This window comes from Schistocerca serialis, chromosome 5 (genome assembly GCF_023864345.2).
Source record: "Schistocerca serialis cubense isolate TAMUIC-IGC-003099 chromosome 5, iqSchSeri2.2, whole genome shotgun sequence".
Taxonomy (NCBI): domain Eukaryota; kingdom Metazoa; phylum Arthropoda; class Insecta; order Orthoptera; family Acrididae; genus Schistocerca; species Schistocerca serialis.
In genome coordinates, this window is record NC_064642.1 from 374987286 (window position 1) to 375010556 (window position 23271).

The following is a 23271-nucleotide window of genomic DNA, read 5'->3' on the forward strand; positions in this document are numbered from 1 at the left end:
AAATTCTGTGTTAGTTCGAGGGATGAATTGGTTGTAGATGGGGTGGTGGAAATCTGTCGTACGTCCAAAGATGGCAGCTTGGCTTTTTTGAGGATTTACTTGAAGCTGATACTCGACCAGGAGATTCAAGTAGCGTTGGTGGAAGATCTGGACTGTGTGGTATGCCGCTGCAAGCTGTTTACGACACGTAAATATTTCACATGGCTATGTTTCACAGATAGCCACCAGTATTGGTCTAATATTGTCTGGTGTTAGCATGTTTTTAATTAGCTCTCGCTACTTGGTGGTTACCCTTTGGTTGTTAAGCCCAGACTGTATTTTGCAGAGGCTACTCGATGCCGGCGCGGCCGCTCACTCGAAGGAAACGCGCAGCAACGAGGACGGCCCCGCAGCAACGCGGGTTCTCCAGAGAGCAGACACCTGCCAGCAACGCCAGCACAGGTCAGAGCCCAGCTACCGACTACGCTAGTTGTGAACTGAATTCGATATACATTTTATGTTAATAGGAAGAGAATTTCTGTCGCCATGGCGAGTAGTATAGTTCAAAATCTTGTAGTGTTTTTCCTCACACTGATTCGATGCAGCTCTCTACACTAGTCAGCCCTGTGCATCCCTATACATCTCAGCGTAACTGCGGCACTCTGCATGAAACTGAACGTGCTTACTGTAGTCAACCATTTTACATTTTCCAGCTCTCCCGTTCCCACACCTACAGCAACTCGAATCTCACGGTCGAGTAGTGTATAACGTGGAAATTCCAAGCAAATCTACGGATAAACCAAGTTACCATCTTTGAACACACCCCTCGGGTCTTACGTCGTTCAGATTTCGACCAGCCCATCCATCTAACCAACAAGTTAAGGGGCTCCGGAACGCCCTATACTTGCAATGTTAAAATAATGCTTATAAATTACATCTTTCCTCACAAAGTATTTGAGGTAGGAAGTTGAACTTTTTACAGATTATTTATTGGAATATGGGCTACAACTTAACACAGGGATTTTACAAAATTTTAGTTCACTTATTAAAGATGATTTTTTTCAATTGTAATGAAAATTCACAACATTTTTTTGCAATTTTTTATTTATATATTCAAAAATATACAGTTTTTTGGAAAAAGGCTGTGTTAAATTATGCAGAAGGTACTGTGTAACATTTACTGAAAGTTTGAAACAAATATGTTTGTAAGATCCTTAGAAAACATGTAATTAGTATGAGAAAATAAAAGTTTTGGGAATCGAGCGACAAAGATTGGATTAACTTTTTAGTGCATTCCAGGTCCATAGGATGGATTATCTTCATCCTCTGCAAACTCCTCCTCCAGCTTCCTCTTATTCCTCCTCCTGTTTACTCTTGCTTGTATTTCTAGACTCTTTACAGTCCTGTCTGCAGCCCGAAGGCGTCCCTTGTCTAAAGCAAGCATCGCTCGTTGTTGTGTTCGTAGATTTTGCTACCATTTTCTTCAGTTGCAGTTGCTGCAACACTGTTCCAAAAGGTGGTCATGTATGAACACTTATCACATTTCAGTTGTATTTCACTAGCAAGTCCTACGTGCTTTATTATGGAGAGTTCCAGACCAACTTCACTACAATGAATACATCTTACACAGTTTGAAAAAATTCCTTTGAGAATCGACATATCAAATATTTCATTCACATCCGATTCGCCCACAAAACATTCATAGTTTTCACTTATTGAACCAAGCTTCTGCTGTGAAGTATTTTCTTTCCCACTTTGACTGCTATGGGCAGGTGTACTTGAGAGGTTAGGTTCACTCACTTGGTTATCGTCTTTATTGTTTACAGTAATAACACATACCTTTGGCTTTCCAACATTTCTCCTTTTCTTAAAAGCCTTCAGAGGATTTCTAATAACTTTACTTTTACTCATTATTATACTTCAACAAAACAGAGACTCAAGAAACAGAATTAATTACGAATATTTTCGAGATAACGACAGAGTAAATAAACATGAAACAATCGACAATCACACCAGCGATATATATTGAACCATCACAGGTTAGCCACAACACATACTTTATCTCACATCACTAAAATGTACCTGATGAACACGGACGTTAATAATAACACCATTTGACAGCAGTTTAACAGCGCCACAGTGGGTCACGCCCATGTAGAACACATTTCAAAAAAAATTTAAAAATAGTTGTAGTCTTCGGAATTGAATAAATTATATATCTATTAAAAGGTAAGAGTCCGCAGATTCAGAAAACGCAAAAAAGTAAAAATTGAACTTTTCATGATTTTGAGCCTTTGCGGAGCCCCTTAAAGTATTTAGGAATAGCTCTTGATAGAAAACTGACATGGTATTCACACCTCCTTACCATCCAACACAAAGATCAAAACCGACTAAAACTACTAAAAGTGTCAACAGGCTAAGCCTGGGGCTGTATACCTGTACCATTATCCTCACCTATAAATTCCCCATCAGCTCCATCTTATGTTCATGTTGCCAAGATTTCCACCTCCCCTAATTTTTTTTAAATCTCTTGAAATGTATGAAATGTATCTGAAATGAATATAAAGAGAGAAAGAGGGATTTTGGATAACACTGTGATTTGGTATTTGCCCAATGTATTCCTTTGTAGTAATGCTGGTAGAACAAATAACATTGTTGTAAATTATCTGTTTGAGGCGAATTTTGGTATAAGGCTGTCGTGAAGGACAGCTTACGAGAGAATGGACGTGAAGTATTGTTGAGATAGAAATAATTTATACGTAGATAATGAGTGAACAGACTCGTTTCTGGATCATCCAAGACAGTCTATCTGAAACGATCTCACAATGTACGCGCATTTCTCCTCGCCACCTAACTTGCCCAACTGGGGTCTTATAACAGTCCATTCACTACTCACACGTTTTTCTCTTCCCGGAGCGCCTTCGGATCCGATACATCAACCACAAAACCCAGTCCTGGCATCCAATGTCCTATCCAGGAATCACTGATCCAGGTATCCTACTGATTATTCACATCCATTTCCCACCCTCCGTGCACCTTTGTGCCTTATGAATCCTCTCTTGTCGGCACTTCAGTCAACTTCACAACCCAACAATGAAACTCGACCCAAGATAGACGTTTCTTTCCAGGCCTAGTCACATTGCTCCGCCTCCCTCCACCTCAACGACTTGTAATTGCTACCTGCGGTTTCACAGGACCCTGTAGTCGTACTCATCATTCCACATCCGTCATGAACATCATAATTTTCGTACACCACCATCATACCATTCCTCCTTGACAGCGCTAAAATTACGTACGATCAGTGATTATATTTTAACCCTAGTATAAAAACGTCTAAAAAGTTTTAAAAATGATAAAAATTGTCCATAAATGTATTTTTTTAAAAAAAGTTATTTATTGTCATCTGTTTTGTGTCTCTTAAAACCTCTTTTAAATATGTATAATCATCGGAAGAGACCTATTTTATCCTTTGCCAGCATGCCCCTCTGTGGTAAATTCTAAATAACAATATAAAAAGAAGAAGCGATGTCTTGATCCCTTTAAAAATACTTAGCCTCCACACGTCCCTTCGTTACCAAACTATCGATTCCTTGGTGCCTCCTAAAGTGTTTCTATCACTTTATGCCTTCTTTTGGTCTAGCTGTGCTTCTCCAGTCTGTTAAATGTTTACTCATTAGTTATCTGCTATATCCATCTAATTTTCACCCTTTTCCTGCGGCATCACACATCAGAAGCTTCTGTTCTCTCTTTGTCAGAACCAGAACTGTGTAACGTCCGTGCCTAACCTTGGTGCAAGACCAAACTCCAGACAAACACCTTCGGAAAAATTTCCCAACATTCATTTTTATAGTCGATGTTAACAATATTTTTCTTATTCAGCAATTCTTTTCTCGCTGTGGGCAGTGCGCATTTTATATTCTCTTCACTTTCAACCGCCGTCAGTTGTTCTGCGGCCCAAATAGCAAGACCCACCTACTTCTGCAAGTGTCTCAGATCTTGGTCCTTAGCATCAACTGATTTAATTCGCCTTTAAACCATCACGCTTGTTTAATTTTGTTGTTATTCATCTATCAACCTCTATTCTGAACATTGTCTATACCATTCTACTGATCTTCCATGACCCTTGTCATTTTGACTGTGCAACAACGTCATCGGCAAACGTACAAGTTTTTGCATCATATTTTCCCTACACTTTGAGTCACCTGCACGTTCCTCTGTGTGACAGATTGAATAACGGAGGGGATTGGCTACAACCCTTCCTCACACCCTACAAAACCATTGGTTTCCTTTAATGGTCTTCGATTCTTATAACTGCAGTCTAGTTTCTGCATAAGTCTTAAATAACCATCTCTTCCTGTATTTTATCTCTACCACCTCAAGAATTTGAAAGAGTGTTTTTCACTCATCGTTTGTCGACATTTTATTGGAGGTAAAAGTCGTAGACCTGATATTGGTAGTCAGTGTGACAGAGAAGAATGGAGTGGCTGAAACGTTCAATACCAATGCATTGCTCACAATCAGATAGTAGATGGCCATCATATGGTCACCAACGGGTATATTCAGTGTTTTGTTTTAGCTTTTCTTTGTGTTCGCGTCGTTTTAATTCCTTTTCGCTCGGCTGATCAACTTGTTCTGGTGAATCTTATTCTTTTCTGGCAGCCTTGAATCTTCTGCCTGAAAATTTTTCTGTTCACTGAATGGAGTTGTGCACGGCTCAGCTCTCCTTTGAGTGTACAGATCTATGTTATTGTTTCAAGTTTAGTTTGAGAGAGAGTTTCGTACAATTTCACAACCTGGTTAGTTAATCTGGTTGTTTCAATTATGCTCACAGAATTTTAACCTGCATTTTTCGTGTCTGAATAAATGTTGGTGTACTTTTCAATTTGTTTTTTGAGTCTGTATGGTCCTTCTTTAATACAGGGTGTTTCAAAAAGAACTTTACAACTTTAAAAATTCATATAAATTTACTGAAAGAATATATAGAGATGGATTTAGCGTTGTTTTGCAGGGAAACGCATACTTTTTGACCTTAAACTAAAGGTGTTGTGTCTGCCTTTCGTTGGTTATCCTGCACACATCCCACCGGAAGTCAATTTCTTCTCAAACTAGCTGTAGCATTGCAGGTGTAACTTACACAGTGGCGGCGTAAATTCTTGCTCTAAGTTGAGTTAGAGAAGCCGGCATAGGAGGTACAGACACGATATCCTTGATGAATCCCCAAAGAGAAAATCGAGTGGTGTCAAGTACGTGGAACGTGGGGGCCATGCAATTGGCGCATCACGGCCAATCCATTGTCCTGGAAAATGGTCACTGAGAAAATCCCGGATGTCATCCAGGCAGTGGGGTGGTGCACCATCTTATATGAAGTAAACATTTCGTTCTTGGTCATCCTCATCGATCTATGGCATCAAAAATTGTTGTAACGTATCTAGGTACTCTATCCCATTGATGGTTCTCTCGCGGAAAAAAGGGGCCTTGCGCTTTGTTTTAGCTCAATGCACAAAAAATGTTCAGTTTAGGGCTATCACGAACATGTTGCAATGTTTGATGTGGATTTTCACTGCCCCAAGTCCTATAGTTATCTGTGTTAACTTTGCCACTTCGAAAAGATAATTTTGTCCAAAAAATGTTCATCCTCATGTAATAGATTTATCATATCCTTACAAAAGCTCTTGCGAGCAATTTTATCAGTGTCTTTTATTACAGAATGAGATTTTGACTCTGCAGCGGAGTGTGCGCTGATATGAATCTTCCTGGCAGATTAAAACTGTGTGCCGGACCGAGACTCGAACTCGGCACCTTTGCCTTTCGTGGGCAATTGCTCTACCATCTGAGCTACCCAAACACGACTCACGCCCAGTCCTCACAGCTTTACTTCAGCCAGTACCTCGTCTCATACTTTCCAAACTGCTTCTGTGAAGTTTGAAAAGTAGGAGACGAGGTACTAGCTGAAGTAAAGCTGTGAGGACGGGGCGTGAGTAATGCTTGTTTAGCTCAGATGGTAGAGCACTTGCTTGCGAAAGGCAAAGGTCCCGAGTTCTAGTCTCGGTCCGGCACACAGTTTTAATCTGCCAGGAATTTTCACTGTCTTTTATTGCTTGTACGATCGTCAACCTGTACTGTTTCAAATGCAAACGGTTTCTCAACACACGCCAAATAGTCGTCTGTGGGATTTTCAGTTCGCGAGATGCACGCCTGGTCGATTTCGTAGGGCTCTTGATAAAACGTTGTCTCACTCGCTCAACAACGTCGTCAGATGTGCTTGGACAACCTGATGATTTCCTAGTTTTACCGAGCACCCTGTTTCTACAAAACATTTATGTCACTCAAAAACTGCAGGCTTACTAACAGAATCTTTAGCGTACTTGGTACGGCAATTACGCGGAACTGTTGTCGCTGACTTCGATTCTTCAATGCAAAACACACAGATCGCGCGCTCGGTTCCAGTTAAGGCAGCCTTCTTTAAGTAACTCAAGTGACAGTAGCGCTCCTTGCGGTGCGATTCGGCACTAGAGCGTACGCGAGATAAGACTTGAAATATTTCCCTACAAACTGACACTACAGTCACCTCTACAGGTACCATGAATTAATATATATGAATTTTTGAAGCTGTAAAGTCCTTTTTGAAGCACCTTGTATAATTTTGACTTATATTTGCCTAATTATTTTTCGTTCTCTCCCTCTGAATTCTGCAGTATCTCCCTTTCTATTTTGAATTAGCGTTTTATCGCCATCAGGACGGTCTGGTTTGGTGATTGTCTTATAGTGGCTGGCTTTTGTGTAATGAGAGATTCATTTCCTTTGTGGCTACCTTTCTTAAGCTTGAAAGCTGTTTCCATTTTACAACTAACGAATTTTGTACCAGTGTTCTTCTTGGCCAGTTTCTTGTGTAATTTCGATTAAGTTCATGAACAGAGAACCTCTCTTTATTTTCCCGTATGTATAGTTTTTGAACTGTTACTAGATGTGTATTTGTTTTTTCGAATGATATTTGATGCCTTACTCTTTTAATATCGAATACAGATTTAAGTAATAGGAAGTCTTTTCTGAAACTCCTTGTATGGAGTGTAGCCAGGTATGGAAGTGAAACATGGGTGACAAACAGTTTAGATAAGAAGAGAGTATATGATATTGAAATGTGGTGCTACAGAGGAATGCTAAAGGTCATTTGGGTAGATCACGTGACTGAAGAGGTACTGAAGAGAATTGGGGAGAAAAGAAATAGGAGGCAAAACCTGGCTAGTAGAAGGGATCGGTTGATATGGAAAATTCTGAAACGTCAAGGGATCATTAGTGTATTGTTGGAGGGAAGTGTGGAGGGGAGGGAGGGGGGTAAATACCTTAGAGGGAAGCCAAGAGGGGAATACTGTAGGGAGGTTCAGAAGAATGTAGGCAGCAGTAATTTTTCGGAGAAGAAGAGGCTTGCACAGCGTAAGGTACATGGAGAGCGAGCCGTGCACGGTTCGTGTTCATGCCATTTATTGTTTGTCATCTTCTATCACGGTACTGCTGTCTCGTTTTCTTATTCCATTTACTGGCGTCACTAACTTCCTGCCTTACTTGCCTGTGAGTGGCAGCAGCAGCGCTTGTCGGTAAGTGCACTGTCGTACCATCTCTGGAACGACCGATAGTATTTCCGGATCGTTGTGTGTCTGGAAATGAGTTGGGGCGGACCAGCAGTGCAGTTGGGGAGGAAGCAGCGTCGGGCACCGAGCGCCAGTGAGATGTGGATAGCCAGTACCTGCCGACCGCTGGCGACACGCATGTACTGTCCGACTGAAGAAGACTGGAGCGGCAACGACCATTGGTTGGCCGTTCGGTCGGTCATCTCATCGGCCGACGTGTATTTCATCTTTTGACCTTTTCTGGGTGTTGGGCAGTCGGTTGGTTGGGGCAGAGCAGCGAGGAAGTCTCCGTGGCGCGTAGTCAGGCCGTAGCCGCTGGCAGCGTGCACGCGTGGTTGGAGTTGTGAGGCGCTTCTTGCGAGGGTTACGAAGTTCGTCGCCCACCGATCCTGGACACTAAAGTTGAGCTCTCACTTGACCTACTATCAAGCCTCAACTGCTATCACATCTCCTCGTTTGATGCTGGTTGTCGCTTTCTGGGAGATTCCTGCGAGCATCAACGTGTGTTCATTGAAGTCGGCTAGAATTGCAGCCGTCTTCCTGTGTGGTGTTTAACTTAATTTAATTCATTCCTTCATTAATGAAGTGTACCAGCGGTATCTTCTGCCCTGTGGCCGTTGGCGTTCCGGTGACCTGCCCTGGTCGTTGACGTAGTTTTTGGCAGTGTATTTTCCTCGTCGTGTTGATGCTGTCCAGCACGGGGTGTAGTTCGACAGCTGAGGTGTTGTTGGTACTTTTAGGCGTTTATTCTGACTTGACTGGATTGGGCACCAGTATCCAGAACGATGTTCTGTTGACACCTTGATGTCGTTTTGCTGGTCGGGCGGAGCAGAACTTATCTTGTTGGTTGGTTCGTCGATTGGCTTTCGGTTGGGTTGACTTCCGATTAAGAGGTTGTCAGTCTGGCTGCCTGTCTCACCTAAACGTGCGTTAGGTAGAAAATCCGAAGAAATTCTGGTCGTATGTAAAGTACACAAGCGGCAAGATGCAGTCAATAACTTCGCTGCGCAGTGCCGATGGTGCTGTTACCGACGACTGTGCCGCTAAAGCGGAGTTATTGAACGCAGTTTTCCGAAATTCCTTCACCAGGGAAGACGAATGGAATATTCCAGAATTTGAAACACGAACAGCTACTAGCATGAGTTTCTTAGAAGTAGATACCTTAGGGGTTGCAAGCAACTCAAATCACTTGATACGGGCAAGTCTTCAGGTCCAGATCGTATACCGAATAGGTTCCTTTCAGATTACGCTGATACAATAGCTCCCTACTTCGCAATCATATACAACCGCTCGCTCACCGATAGATCTGTACCTACAGATTGGAAAATTGCGCAGGTCGCACCATTGTTTAAGAAGGGTAGTAGGAGTAATCCATCGAACTACAGACTATATCATTGACGTCGGTTTGCAGTAGGGTTTTGGAGCATATACTGCATTCATACATTATGAATCACCTCGAAGGGAGCGATCTATTGATACGTAATCAGCATGGTTTCAGAAAACATCGTTCTTGTGCAACGCAGCTAGCTCTTTATTCGCACGAAGTAATGGCCGCTATCGACAGGGGATCTCAAGTTGATTCTGTATTTCTAGATTTCCGGAAAGCTTTTGACACAGTTCCTCACAAGCTATTTCTAATCAAGCTGCAGGCCTATGGGGTATCGTCTCAGTTGTGCGACTGGATCCGTGATTTTGCTGTCAGGTCGCAGTTTGTAGTAATAGACGGCAAATCATCGAGTAAAACTGAAGTGATATCACGTGTTCCCCAAGGAAGCGTCCTGGGACCTCTGCTGTTCCTGATCTATATAAATGACCAGGGTGACAATCTGAGCAGTTCTCTTAGGTTGTTCGCAGATGATGCTGTAATTTACCGTCTAGTAAGGTCATCCGAAGACCAGTATCAGTTGCAAAGCGATTTAGAAAAGATTGCTGTATAGTGTGGCAGGTGGCAGTTGACGCTAAATAACGAAAAGTGTGAGGTGATCCACATGAGTTCCAAAAGAAATCCGTTGGAATTCGATTACTCGATAAATAGTACAATTCTCAAGGCTGTCAATTCAACTAAGTACCTGGGTGTTAAAATTACGAACAACTTCAGTTGGAAAGACCACGTAGATAATATTGTGGGGAAGGCGAGCCAAAGGTTGCGTTTCATTGGCAGGACACTTAGAAGATGCAACAAGTCCACTAAAGAGACAGCTTACACTACACTCGTTCGTCCTCTGTTACAATATTGCTGCGCGGTGTGGGATCCTTACCAGGTGGGATTGACGGAGGACATCGAAAGGGTGCAAAAAAGGGCAGCTCGTTTTGTATTATCACGTAATAGGGAAGAGAGTGTGGCAGATATGATACGCGAGTTGGCATGGAAGCCATTAAAGCAAAGACGTTTTTCGTCGCGGCGAGATCTATTTACGAAATTTCAGTCACCAACTTTCTATTTCGAATGCGAAAATATTTTGTTGAGCCCAACCTACATAGGTAGGAATGATCATCAAAATAAAATAAGAGAAATCAGAGCTCGAACAGAAAGGTTTAGGTGTTCGTTTTTCCCGCGCGCTGTTCGGGAGTGGAATGGTAGAGAGATAGTATGATTGTGGTTCGATGAACTCTCGAACCCTCTGCCAAGCACTTAAATGTGAATTGCAGAGTAATCATGTAGATGTAGATATAGTATTACTTTCCCAGGCCGACCCTTGGAACCTTCTGGGCGCCGCTCCTTGTGTTTTACATACTGATTTCCTTTTTAGTATTAAGTACTTTTTGTGGCCTTCAGCCGAGTTTCAGCTTATTAAAATTTCAAGGCTTTTCTTTTTAGGCCTTAAGCCGTAAAAATGGTTTCTTGTTTAGTATGTGGCCTTCAGCCTAGTTTCAGCCTTTCAAAATTAAAATTGAAAATTCCTTGTGCCTAGGCTTAAAGCTGTAAATTTGTTTCAAGTTCGTATGTGACCTTCAGCCGAGTTTTCAGCCTTTCCAAATCAAAAGCTGAAAATTTTTGTCTAGACCTTAAGCCGTAAGAAATATCTTCTAGTTTTTATATGGCCTTGAGCCGAGTTTTCCAGCTTAAATTAAAAATTGGAAATTTCTTTGTCTGGGCTTTAAGCCGTAAGATTGTTTGGTTTTCGTATGTTGCCTTCAGCCGAGAGTTATGTGAAGTATTTTAGGATAAAGCCTTTAGCATATTTTAGTTGAAATTTAGAAGCTCTTCCTTTTAGGCCTTAAGCTGTAAAATCGTTTTTTGCATGGTGTGTGGACTTCGCAGAGTTTTAATCTCTCTTAAATTAAAAATTCAAAATCCTTGTCTTGCCCTTAAGTCATAAGATTGTTATTCTTTAACGTGAGGCCTTCAGCCGAGTTTTATACGAAATATTTTAAGATAAGGCCTTCAGCCTTCTCAAATTGAAAGCTCTTCTTCCTAGGCCTGAAGCCGTTAAATTGTTTTGTTGATATGCGGCCTTCAGCCAAATTTTCAGCCTATTTAGAGTAAACTGTCTCGGCCTTAAGCTGTAACACTGTTCTTGATTAATGTGAGACATTAAGCCGAGTTCTATGGGAAATATTTAAGCTAAGGCTTTGAGCCTATTTATATCGAAGATAAAAAACTTGAAGTGAAACCTCCAGAAGAACTCCTGTACCTCAATTCCTTGTTTAGGCCTTGTGCCTTGGATTTTCGATGTGGCCTTCAGCCGATCTAAGTTAAATCAAAGGAGGTCTTTCGTTAAAACGTTGAGAGTTTTGATTCTTGCTTGTGTAATTGTGTGTTTTAAGAAATAAAGTTTATATATTGAGTGCAACTGGCAGTAGCTTATTTTGGCCACTTTACACAAATATAATCGATCCGCTCTGTCCTGCTAGCCCAGGGTTTTCAGAGAGCTGCATCAAACCAGTCTTCAGACTGAAGTCAACAACAGCGAGAATCTCTCTGCTGTTTTTACGCTGTTGGAATATCCTGACATAGAAACTCAAGGTCCTATGCGAAATCTAACTATTCTACCCTAATATGTGTTCTTCCTAATTTGTCTGGGTCATCGATTTTAAGCTCTATTTTTGTTTTCACCACTCTTGGATTCTGTTTGGTAGGAGACAGTTAAAAATTAATGGTTAGGGGCTTTAATGTTGTTTCGCTCCTACTGTCATTTCAAAATATTCTAACATTTCTTACCTGAATTTTACGTTAGATTTCGTATCATTTAGTGTACCACTAATAATTGTAGTGGTTTTGGGATTGAGACCTCGTTCTTTTAGAATGTGGAAGAGACACTTCAGGTCCTCTGAGTCCACGTATGTGTGAATTTATTTGTACGTAGTGTTTGTGGTGGGGACTTACGGTATCTGAGCCAGTGTGTTTTCTTGCACAGGCAGTGGCAGCCAGAGCCCAGGCAGGCTGTCGGTGCAGTGCCTGGAGCTGTCGACGACGCAGCAGCGGGTGAGGGCTGGCGCCGCCTGCCTGCTCGAACCTCGCGTCGTGCTGTCTGCCGCCAGGGCCTCTCGCAACAGGGGCTCGCGCCAGGCAGCGCAGGCCCAGGTAGGCCAACCCACACAATCACTGAAGCACGCCTCGCTGAGAACGGACGAATGCAAGGCGAGGCAGCTAGCGTGGGGACCACACGGACTGGTCCTCCTGTGGGATATTCGATAAGGATAGAAGGTGAAAGAATAAATTAAAATTCGTGCCACCACCAGGACTTGAACCAAGGACTCCTGCTTACTAGACACATGCCCTTGTCACTACACCACCATAACGTTGTGGCTATTTAAGTCGAAAGCCGTCCTAGCATAAACTTCAACCCATTTTTCCCAGTCTCACATCATCATTACAACCAACGCTCTACACTAGAATAGCACCCGATCATTGTACCTATGGGGGACATCCTGCCTGTACCTCAGGCATCTGTGGTAACCACAACGTAACAGTGGTGTAATGGCTAGCAATTCTGTGTATTATGTCCCACTGGGGTCACAAATTTTAATTCATTGCTTCAGCCTCTATCTTTGTCAAAGATAAATTTGAGTCATATATATCTGCAAAAACGTAATTCCAACAGGTTTACATGATACTGCTGACAGCGGTAATATACTGTCCACCCACATTAATGTGACCACCGTCAGAAGCGAGAATAACCAGCTTTCCAATGCGGATCTCTACAGGACGTGCAGGAAGAATGTCAGTGAGTTTGGGAAGGTACTGACAGGGATGCGGAGCCATGCCATCTCCAGGGCCTTGGGCAGCTGCATTAGGTTTCTCGATTGAGTATCCATGGTGCAAACAGGCCGATTGGGGAGGTCCGAAAAATTCTCTATTGGGTTTAAATCCGGGGAGATTGGTGACTAGGGAAGTACGGTAAATTCATCCTGGTTCTCTTAGAACCACGCACGTACACTGTGAGCTGTGTGATACATTGCATTGACCGGCTGTCTTTGAAGCACGCACGTACACTGGGAGCTGTATGATACGTTGCATTGACCGGCTGACAGGTGCAACAGTTCACAGTAAAAACAAACTGCATGTAGGGGTGGACGTGGTCCCCAAGGATATATGCGCACTTATGTTGATCCATTGTGCTTCGAGAATACCTTCCTCATAGATGCATGTTTGTGGTGATCTGTTGTGTCTTCCATTGTGCCTCTGGTCTGGACCCTTCTGATGATTGTTGCAGGGTGTTTGCTTTCAGACGTGTGACGCGGCACATGTCAACAGCCATCTATCTAATGGAGCATAAAACGTGATTCATCTGAAGATGTTACCTGTCGGCACTCAGTGGGCGTTCAGTTGTAGTACTGGCGTGCAAACTCCAACCATCGTCGCCCATGAATAGCAGACAGCATGGGTGCACGAACCAGTTACCTGCTTCAGAGGCTCATAAACAGCGACGTTCGCTGAACGGCGATTGAGGAGTTGCTGTTGGTAACCCCTTGGTTCATGTGGGCAATCAGTTGCTCAACAGTTGCATGTCTGTTCTCCCATACACATCTCTGCAGCTATCGTTCACACCTGTTATCCATGGCCCGTGTTGCATCACTGTTGCTTCGGCACTTATATTGCAATGGGTGGTATACTTTGACCTTGGCAGCACACGAACTGTCTACAAATTTAACAGTTTCGAATATTCTTCCACTATTTCCCTAAAAGCCAACGATCATGCCCTTTTGGAGTCGGATAAATCGCTCCGTTTCCGTATTACGACAACGAGTGCACAGTTTTCCACATCCCCAACACACTTCATATACCCTCCACTACCATTTGTTAGTAGTTATTGCATTGTTGACGTCGAGCATAGGCGGTGTTCACATTGATGTGACTGTACCATGTATAAGCTCAATGTTTTAAATTTGCGAAATAGTATCAGGGTGTTAAAAAAAGTATTCCGTATTTGGAGAGGCGGTAATATGGACACAAACAATACAAAACGTCCAGTAAACATACACTACAAAATGCACACGTTACGAGCTATGAACACTTTTTCATCTTCGCTACTCTGAAACACAGCTCTTCTAATGTGAGCTCTTTGCTGCTAACAACAACCTACAAAATGCTGTAACAAATGAGGACACATTTCTGTGTTATTCTTCATGGATATAGCATGCAGTAAACAGCTGTTAGCATTATTACTGTAATCAGCATTCACAATTTCGTCTGTGTGCTGCACACACATTAGCTCTACTGGAACTAGTTTGTGTTACCACAAATTTCTGAAAACCTTTAACAGTGTAGTTTTATCTTGCACTTCCCAGCTTACTAGAAGCCTATTATTTCACACCGGGAATGGCAGACATGATGTTCTGTTATAGTCTGGCAAATGTAAGCAACTGGAGATTGTACGAAATAGCAAGCACATTACATTAGAGGCTCTTCTGTTTCACAGTAACGGAACGATGTGTTCTAGTTTGTTAGGTCTTTGTTTAATGAGTTCTATAGGTCGTTCACAACAGAAAAAAACATGCAACAGAAGAAATGTCTTTCACGGTAGTATCATTAGGGGTAAACTCACTGATTTTTATTTTATTTGACAATTTAGTATATTTGGTACATGGACATCCTTATTTCTCAATAGTAAACTGCAAAATAGCAGTGTCCTAACTCTAGCCATTTTTGGTACATTCAGGTTTGAAGGCTTAAGGGGGCGTATGCCGTCATTAATCAGGCATAATTTCCCTATTTTCAGATATCTGCTACTTAATAATGAGTTCACCTACAGACCTCAGTTTTTTGTTCATCAAGTATGTAGACCACTTTGTTGGTATAATTTGTAAAAACTAAGACACATACTTCAAATTGTTTATGAAAAATGTTGAAACACACGCTTTCTGAAGGTTGTGCTCTAAGTTCGTGATTTTTTAAAAAAATCAGACCTTCGTATAATGAAGCATTACAGACCTGAGTGAGTTAGTGCACCGTAACTGTTTAGTCTCAATATTAAGAATAAACAATAATGAAAAGCGGTTCGCATCGCAATTAATACTTACGACCTTCACTTAAGATGATCCCATTGGGAAAAATGGTCAAATTTAACGAACTTTCAAGCTTCTTTATAATCATTAGACTTCCAAGTTCTTGTGTGTGGGTGTTTTGCTGAAATATTTACATACCTGAAATAAATATATATCACCATATTTGTGCATCCAAGCTGAAAAGACATTTATCAGTGAATTACAACATACACATCAAGAAAAATGATTGACAGTATTTTCAGCTCTCGCCCGTTTACATCTCTGGTCTACAGGTCAACCAGATATACATTTTTCAAAAAATTTAAGGGAGCACACTTAGCACTGTCCTCCATGTTAAATCTATTTTGACACAGACGGTATCTATGAACTTATTGCATGTTTGAGAATTTCGCATTGAATGAATGCGACAATTAAAATCATTCTCTCTGTATTGGCCGTATTATGCGTTTGTGTGTCAGGTGACCCTCAGAAGGAAGTGCATACCGGTGTCCCATTGTTTTCTAGTGAAGTATACGGATGACAGTTGTCACTTGTATTCAAGCAAGAACATGCAATGCGACATATTAATGCAGAACAATTTGCAAGAGCTGTCTGTTTGATCGAAAAAGGATGGATTTTCGGTCGTGTTGCTATACGAAAAAGGAGTCCGCCCCCGGTAACTGAGTGGTCAGTGTGACAGAACGTCAATCCTAAGGGACCGGATTCGATTCCCGACTAGGTCGTAGAGTTTCTCCGCTCAGGGACTGGATGTTATGTTGTCCTAATCATCATCATCTCATCCCCATCGACGAGCAAGTCGCCGAAGCTGCGTCAAATCGAAAGATTTGCATCCGGCGAACGGTCTACCCGACGAGAGGCCCTAGTCACGCGACATTTACATTTTTACGAGAAAGGACTGTACGACCCATCCTGTTCGAGTACCCCGAGTGACACACCAATATCTTGCAGCTCGCCTTAAGTTCTGTCGCTCCCACGTCAACTGCCAACTTCGCCACTGGCGAAAAATGTTATTTACAGACGAGTCCAGATATCCTCTGACGCAAAGTGATGACCCTGTGTAGAGACTCGTGGTGAGTTGTACCAGCCACATGTTGTCCAGGAAATCGACAAATTGCGGAATAGCTGACGCTGAGTCCCGACATAAACCCCGTCTTGCATATGTGGGGCGTGGTTGACAGACGTATTTCTTGTCGTCCTGTTCCTCCACAGACTCTCCAAGAACTCTCCCGGGCTCTCATTGAAGAATGGGAACGGATACCTCACGGTAACCTCCATATACTTATACGGAGAATGGCATGTAAGTGTCAGGCAGTGACAAATGCTGCGGGGGGCCATACACGTTACTGAAACTCTCGAAGTCCAATGAAAAGCACCGAAGATGACGGGATGAATTATTGTTTTAATTTTGTTTTAGACGCCTGTCGGCTATTTTAGTTCTTTTTATGTAAATAATTGCACATAAGATTGCTACTACATTTGTAAATATTTCAGCAATAAGATTCAGTAGTCTATGTGACACCCCAGGACTTAGACGTTCGTCAAATTTGACGTTTATTTCCAATGGAGTCATCTTTAAGTGAAAGTGAGAACTATTAATTACAGTGCTAAATGCTTTTCTGTATTATTGATACTTAATATTGGGAGTAAAGAGTTCCTGTGCACAAGGTGAGCTCTGTATTCTTTGTGTTTCAAAATTTTTCATAAAACACATTAATGTTGCATCCTAATTTTTGTACATTACATCACATTATTGGCCAAAGTACTTGAAACATGAAAAACCTGGGGTCTATTTGTGAACTCACTACTAAGTAGCAGATCTCTGAAAATAGGGATACTGATGTCTGACTAATTACAGAGTATATATTCTTGAGAATTTAACCTGAATTTATCAGATATCGTTAGAGTTAGGATGGTACTCTTAAGAAATATAGATATTCATTTAGAAATATGAATAAAATTCTTTAATGGTCACTGATAACTTTTTCACCCCCTATGAGTTTATATAGAATGACTCAATAGCGGACATGAGTAAGTGCTCATAGTTCTTGAAGTATACGGTTTAGAGCCCATGTTTACTGGACGTTTTTTCCTTGATTCTGTGTGTACTACCGCCTCTCAAAATATGGGATATTTTTAACACCCTTTATGTATGTATAAATCACTCGACAAAAATCGTATTTGAAGATCAGGTGATTTCCAGTCAATATTAGGTATTAAAATTTGTGGTACTTCAAGATAATCGCCAATAGTTGAGTGTGTTACATAAAAGTCTTGTAGCCATAAAGTTTGTAATTTGTATCTACCAACTGACAATATTTTTTTCTTTAAATTTCTTATTCATTAAAAAATCTTAAATATTGACTCAAAATTTTAAATAAAAGTAAGATTTATTTATTTTTACTTAATAACTTGCACGAGCTTGCAAGTGTTCTCAGTGAATTGAAATATGGTAAAACGATGTGGAACATCAAATACAAAATAAAATAGTTTTTTATTTGTAGAGACTTCCCTAGCCTGATCTCGTATCTTTATGGAGGCAGCATGTGATTCTACATTTGCCAACGTTAGTGGCAGTGGGCTTCCAGGTGCTCTTCCTGTTGCGAAACTGTACAGTGTTAATGATGTATATAATTTTTTCCATTTAACAATAAGGCATTGGTTAACTTGTTTTCATACAACCAGTAGCAAAAAATAAAAATGTTTTCTTAAAAAAAGTACATGTAAGATTTCTTGATTAACATTTCTGTGCGTTAATAAATATGGAATTTAAACGAGAGTAAGAAAAATTGCTGCTAGAGACATTCGAACCAGGAACTACATGATTTTTTTGAGAACTGTGTCTTACTGCAATAGGAAACTGATGTCCAGCAACTGAGTAAGTATGAAGACAATCGAAGGCGACCAGGCAGTCATTAAAATGACTACCCAAGATATGTACAGAACGGGCAAATATATCGAGTTGCAGTTTTCACCCAGTTATAGTGGACAATGCGGTGGATTTTCTGAACCATTTCATTTTAAATCCAACTCCAATTACAGAGTGTACCATGATTAAAAGAGAAAAGTGACACGGATGGAAGTTTATCAAGTTCCCAATTATCCAGCTGCGAATTTTCCGGGTTGCGGATTATTCGTGTATGCTTCGGCGATTTAAAAAATAAAAAAAAAACGAAACTTGAAGTATTCTGTTATAATTAGAATGAATATTTTTGTTTTCAATAAAGAATTCTGTTTGGGAAGGCTGAATGATGAAAATATGCGCGGCTGGTTCAGTAGCTATGTCCATGACCGGGATTTGAGCAGCTAAGTGACACGGATGTAGTGAATGAAGTGTGTTCGGTAGACGAACAGAATGGATACGAGGAGATCAAGGAATCTGTTGTCATACACACCAAGGCGGTGAAATGTTTTCGTTATTAGAATATGCAGGAAAAAATTCGTTTAGCTATAACCGATGCTTTGACTCTCCCAAAAATGAGGCTATCTTCATGAAAAATCTGGACGGATAAAGGACAGAAAAACTAGGTGGTCTTTTTCCGAAACTGAAGTAGAAGCAAGTCATAATAAATACTATGTTTTAATCGTAATTTCGTAAATAAATTGTGATTTTACGGCGAAAACGCTCAAGTAATAAACTAAACTTTCATATGTCATGTGCGGTATGTTTTGTAAATGAAATAAACAGGAGGATGCGATAAAACTACGTGAATTTTGGATTATCCCTGTTTTTATGTTACCCGTGCAGTCTCGGGTCTGCATTAATTCGGATAATCCCGAGCTTGCTGCAGACAGTAAGATTTATTTGAAGAATGAGTTGCCCAATGAGACAGTCACTCCCTAGTACACATCATCTTATATTCATCATATATTCAATGAGAAAAGTAGTTGATGCGGTGACTCATGAGCAGCATTTGTTTTTGCGTCTAATTTCATAACCATACATTCGCATTGATCCCGCAAACGGTTCGTTTACGGATCCATGCTCACAGGGACGTTTTTGCTTCTGTTATCGTGTTTTTCCACCCACGCCAGTTTTGGATACATACTGTGTAATTTTCTTATTGACATTTAAAGAGCCTTCGAACAGGGCTTCAATAATGTAACACAAACCGCTCTCCAACAGTGAGGAAAAGGGACCCTACAAACGTCTGACCTGTTGTACCACATGTAAGCAAACTCCTTAATCAGATACGATTCGAGCATTTATCTACGCACTTGAAACCCATAGTATGTCCTCTGCTCTTTTGGCAATCAGACGACTGGCTCTTGAAGCTTTTCAGAGATTTATAATGTGTATGACAATCGAAGACATGGATATGGATTTCGTTTATAGCGAATGCCTCTGAACTGTTGCAGCAGTGATGCAGTTGTATGCTGATATGTATCCTGATCGTGCCAAGACATCACGATTCATTACAGCAAACATTACAAAAAAATTGCAGGATCTTGAGTGTAGCAAACAGAAAATATTAACAGAGATGCACCTAACATTTCCAAAGCAATAATGCTCAGGTTGGAATCTTTGAGTGGGATTAGCTAAACCAGTGTTCTGAGAATAATACATTCCAAGGTATTTCCTACAGTCCAAATTTCCTTCCATCAACAGCTTCATGTCAACGACTTTCAAAATCGGTTAGAGTCCTCCGATTAAAACTGTGGTACTTCTTTACAAGATTTTGTTTACGGATGAATCATCATTTACAAAACATAAGAAAGTCAATGTTCGCGATATGCACATAGTCCTTGACCCTTGCTGTGTCAATGTAAGGTGCCGGCATTTCAAGAATCGCAACATTTATACCTGTTTTATTAATGAGGCTCTAAATAGCCACACCTATCTACAGTTTCTTAGAAGTACACTGCCGCAGTTATAGAGGCCATCCCGTTGGATACCCTTGTGATATCAATATGACAGGTACCCATTCCGCACAGATAACTGCAGCCTTCTTTTAACAGAACATTCAGAGGTCCCTGGATCGATTGCTCCAGAAACGCCGAGGGGGGGTGGACTCTCACTGTTAGGTCCGTCTGGTTTGACGGACAAGAAATTGTCACTTAGGTGTGGTAGAACAATGTTTATTTAACGAGAGAGAGTACTTCTTCACCGACGTGTGTTTTAGTAAAACGTAAGAACTATTCACTTGAGAACGGAATTACTTCTCGAATAAGGAATAAAAAGTACTAAAGAGAAAGTCTCTTCTCAAGTAGTGAAATCACTGTAAAATGATTAGAAAGGTCAAAGGCCGTAATGAAAACAGACAGTTCTTGGAAGAACGAATAAACATTAATACCGTCTGAAAGCCTTTAGGAAGAAGACAAACGGCACTAGAAAATGTTACTAACTGGTAAATACACAATGTACTATGCTAGCCAAAGTTAAAGGGCTGATAGTCCAAAGTTAAAGTTTTGTACGCTTAGGTACATTACAATTTAAAGTTGGAGACAGGTTAGGTGCAAGGCCTACCCACAGAATTCACCATACTTATCGCGTCTGGACCTTTATCTGCTGGAAAAATTAAAAGAAGAAGTCTACAAGGAAACACCGACGACTGCCGAAGACATGACACGTTGTAAAAGACAGGTCTTATCTGCGATAAGTCCAGGTGAAATTCATAGTATAGTGTCACTAAGCGGAATCGTTTTAAGGCATGTACTACTGTTCAAGGTCAATAGTTTGCGCATGTTGATATGGCAGCCGTAATAATCATAATCACAATAACGGTACTTGAATACAATATGGCAGACGTTTGTGGGAATTTTTCTCCTGACGGCTGGACACAGGCTTGCAGCACTGTTTCCATGTTACTATTTGATAAACATCCATGCATGTTACATTATTGAAATCTCGGACCAAATGTCACAGAAAAAGTACGTAGTTCCATAAAGTAGTCTGTGTCATAGTTCGACAACTATAAACACAAGAAAATACTTCAGTAAGCCAGAAAATTCTTCACAACGGAAATTGTACCTCAACATAATTAGTCGTTCTGGATATACCGGATGCTTCAAACTGAATAAGAGATCTAAGGCTTTGTAGCATATATTACATTTAATTGACAATTATAAATAGTATATCTAATGAAAGAGCAACTGAGGCAGTTTTGATTGTATACTTGTGCTTATGCATACACATTGTTTCCAATTTCCAGACTATGGTGTAAGTGCCAGTTTTGCAAACGAAATTTTGCTTCTTGATGGTGATTTTCTGGATCGTGTCGTCTACAGTGATGAAACAACATTTCATCTAAGTGGAAGTGTGAACACACGTAATGTGCGCATCTGGGAGTCAGCAAATCGCAACGAGATGGTACAGATACAAACGAGATTCCGCTAAGTAGAATGTGTTTTGTGCAATATCCAGGCGGAAAATCTGTGGGGCTTTCTTTTTTTGGTGAAGAAACTTTAACTGGAGTTTCTTATCTTGATGCGCAAATTTATGGCTCTTTCCTCAATTCGAATAAGCTAGACCACAGAACTTTATTTGGAAACACGATCGTGTGCCGTCTCACTGGGGTACCTCAGTTAAACTACACTGTATTCGACCGCTGGATTGGTTGCAAGAGGCCAGATGAAATCTTCTTTCGCGTGGACTACACGATCACCAAATCTGACGCCAAGCGATTTTTATCTTTGGGGGTGCATAAAGGATCATTTGTATGAGCGCTGATCTACTCGACATAATAAACAGGACCGAATCAACTGTTTTAACAGTTACTCAAGACACACTGATCAAGGTTTGGGAAGAACCTGCCTATGGACTCGATAGTGCCGTGTGACGAATGGTGCTCACATTGAACACTCGTAAAAAAGACTGAGTTGCGTTTTCATTTGATATATTATTTATAATTGTAAGCTGAATGCATTAAGTGCTAAGAATCCTTAAAACCTCGATATTCGTTTTGAAAAGCCAGGTATTTTTGGTGACCTGTCGTAGCTGTCTCACCCTGCATAACATAATATCACTGTACTTACGGGGACATTGTACGTGAAATTCATTGAAATTTGACATTTTTTGTTTTCTACTCCATAATGTATTTTGAATTTTCCTGAATATTTTGGTATATTATATATTAAAATCAGACAATTGTGAGACCTTTAAATAATATTTTGAATGTTGACGTGTGACTGTCAAATTTCGAGGCTACGCATATACTGCCACAGTTGAGCAATCATATCTTGGAAACTACACAATCTAGAAGGCTGTGAATTGCTTTGTTTTGTGCCTACTGCTGCGTATCATAAGTTGGCATTACGAATAAACAAATCAGTCATTTGTTTCTGATACTAGTTTTCGTTGAAAGTCGTGTGATTATCGGCTATTTTTGTAGTAAGCTAACTTCTATTGATTTTTAAACGTAAATAAAATGACTAAGCGTAATAGTAACTTCAAGAAACTCAATTTTTCCGGTAGCAGATATGTGAGACTGCATTTTATTCTGAAGTTCGCAGAAGGAGAGAGGTGTCAGATATGTGAATTACTTAGGTGATGGAGACAGCAAGGCTTTCATTGCAGTACAAAACAGTACACAAAAACTTGAGTGTCACATGTGTAGGACATGTCAAGGAAAGGATGGGAACACGTCTGCATAACCTAAAAACCAAGATGGGTAACACAAAACTGTCTGATGGCAAGACAATAAAATGTGCTGAAAGACTAATGGACAAAGTAATTGTTGAATTACAGGAATATTATGGGAAGGCCATTAGAAATAACTGTTGACAATTTAGAGAAGATGAAAAAAGCTGTGTGGAGCACTTTCTTTCACCAAATATCAACCGATGAATAGCCATGTTATGCTTTGTGTCCACCTCCACCAAAGACTTGGTGTAAATATAGGCAAGCTGAATTTTCTGGCACCCTGCATGAATTTACACATAAACATTCTCTTCCTTTGGCAGTAATGGAGGCAACCAGACCTATTTACAGAGATTTGGTAAATCCTGAACCACTAAAGAAGTGTTTACATGGGAAGACCCAGAATGTGAATGAGTCCTTCAGTAATGTTGTGTGGTGCCATGTGCCTAAAAGTTTATTTGTTGGCCATATGACTCTAAAGTTAGCAGTGTCTGATGCTATAATAACATCTAATGGTGCGGAATCTAGGGGTAAGATTTGGACAGAACACAGCTAAAGGGCTGCGGGAACTGGATGAGTTTCGTGTACGTGAAGCAGAGATAGCTGCTCAGCAAATGATAAAAGAAGCAAGAAAGACACAGA

General features: G+C 40.8%; 1 protein-coding gene across 1 annotated transcript in view; it reads left to right on the forward strand.

The window, feature by feature from the left end:
• Positions 1-23271, forward strand: part of LOC126481948 (uncharacterized) — a 49171-nt gene that overhangs the window by 9486 nt on the left and 16414 nt on the right. The window contains exons 2-3 of the mRNA XM_050105907.1: positions 326-441; positions 11963-12129. Coding sequence (XP_049961864.1) covers positions 326-441; positions 11963-12129 — 283 coding nt within the window. The remainder of the gene's footprint in view (positions 1-325; positions 442-11962; positions 12130-23271) is intronic.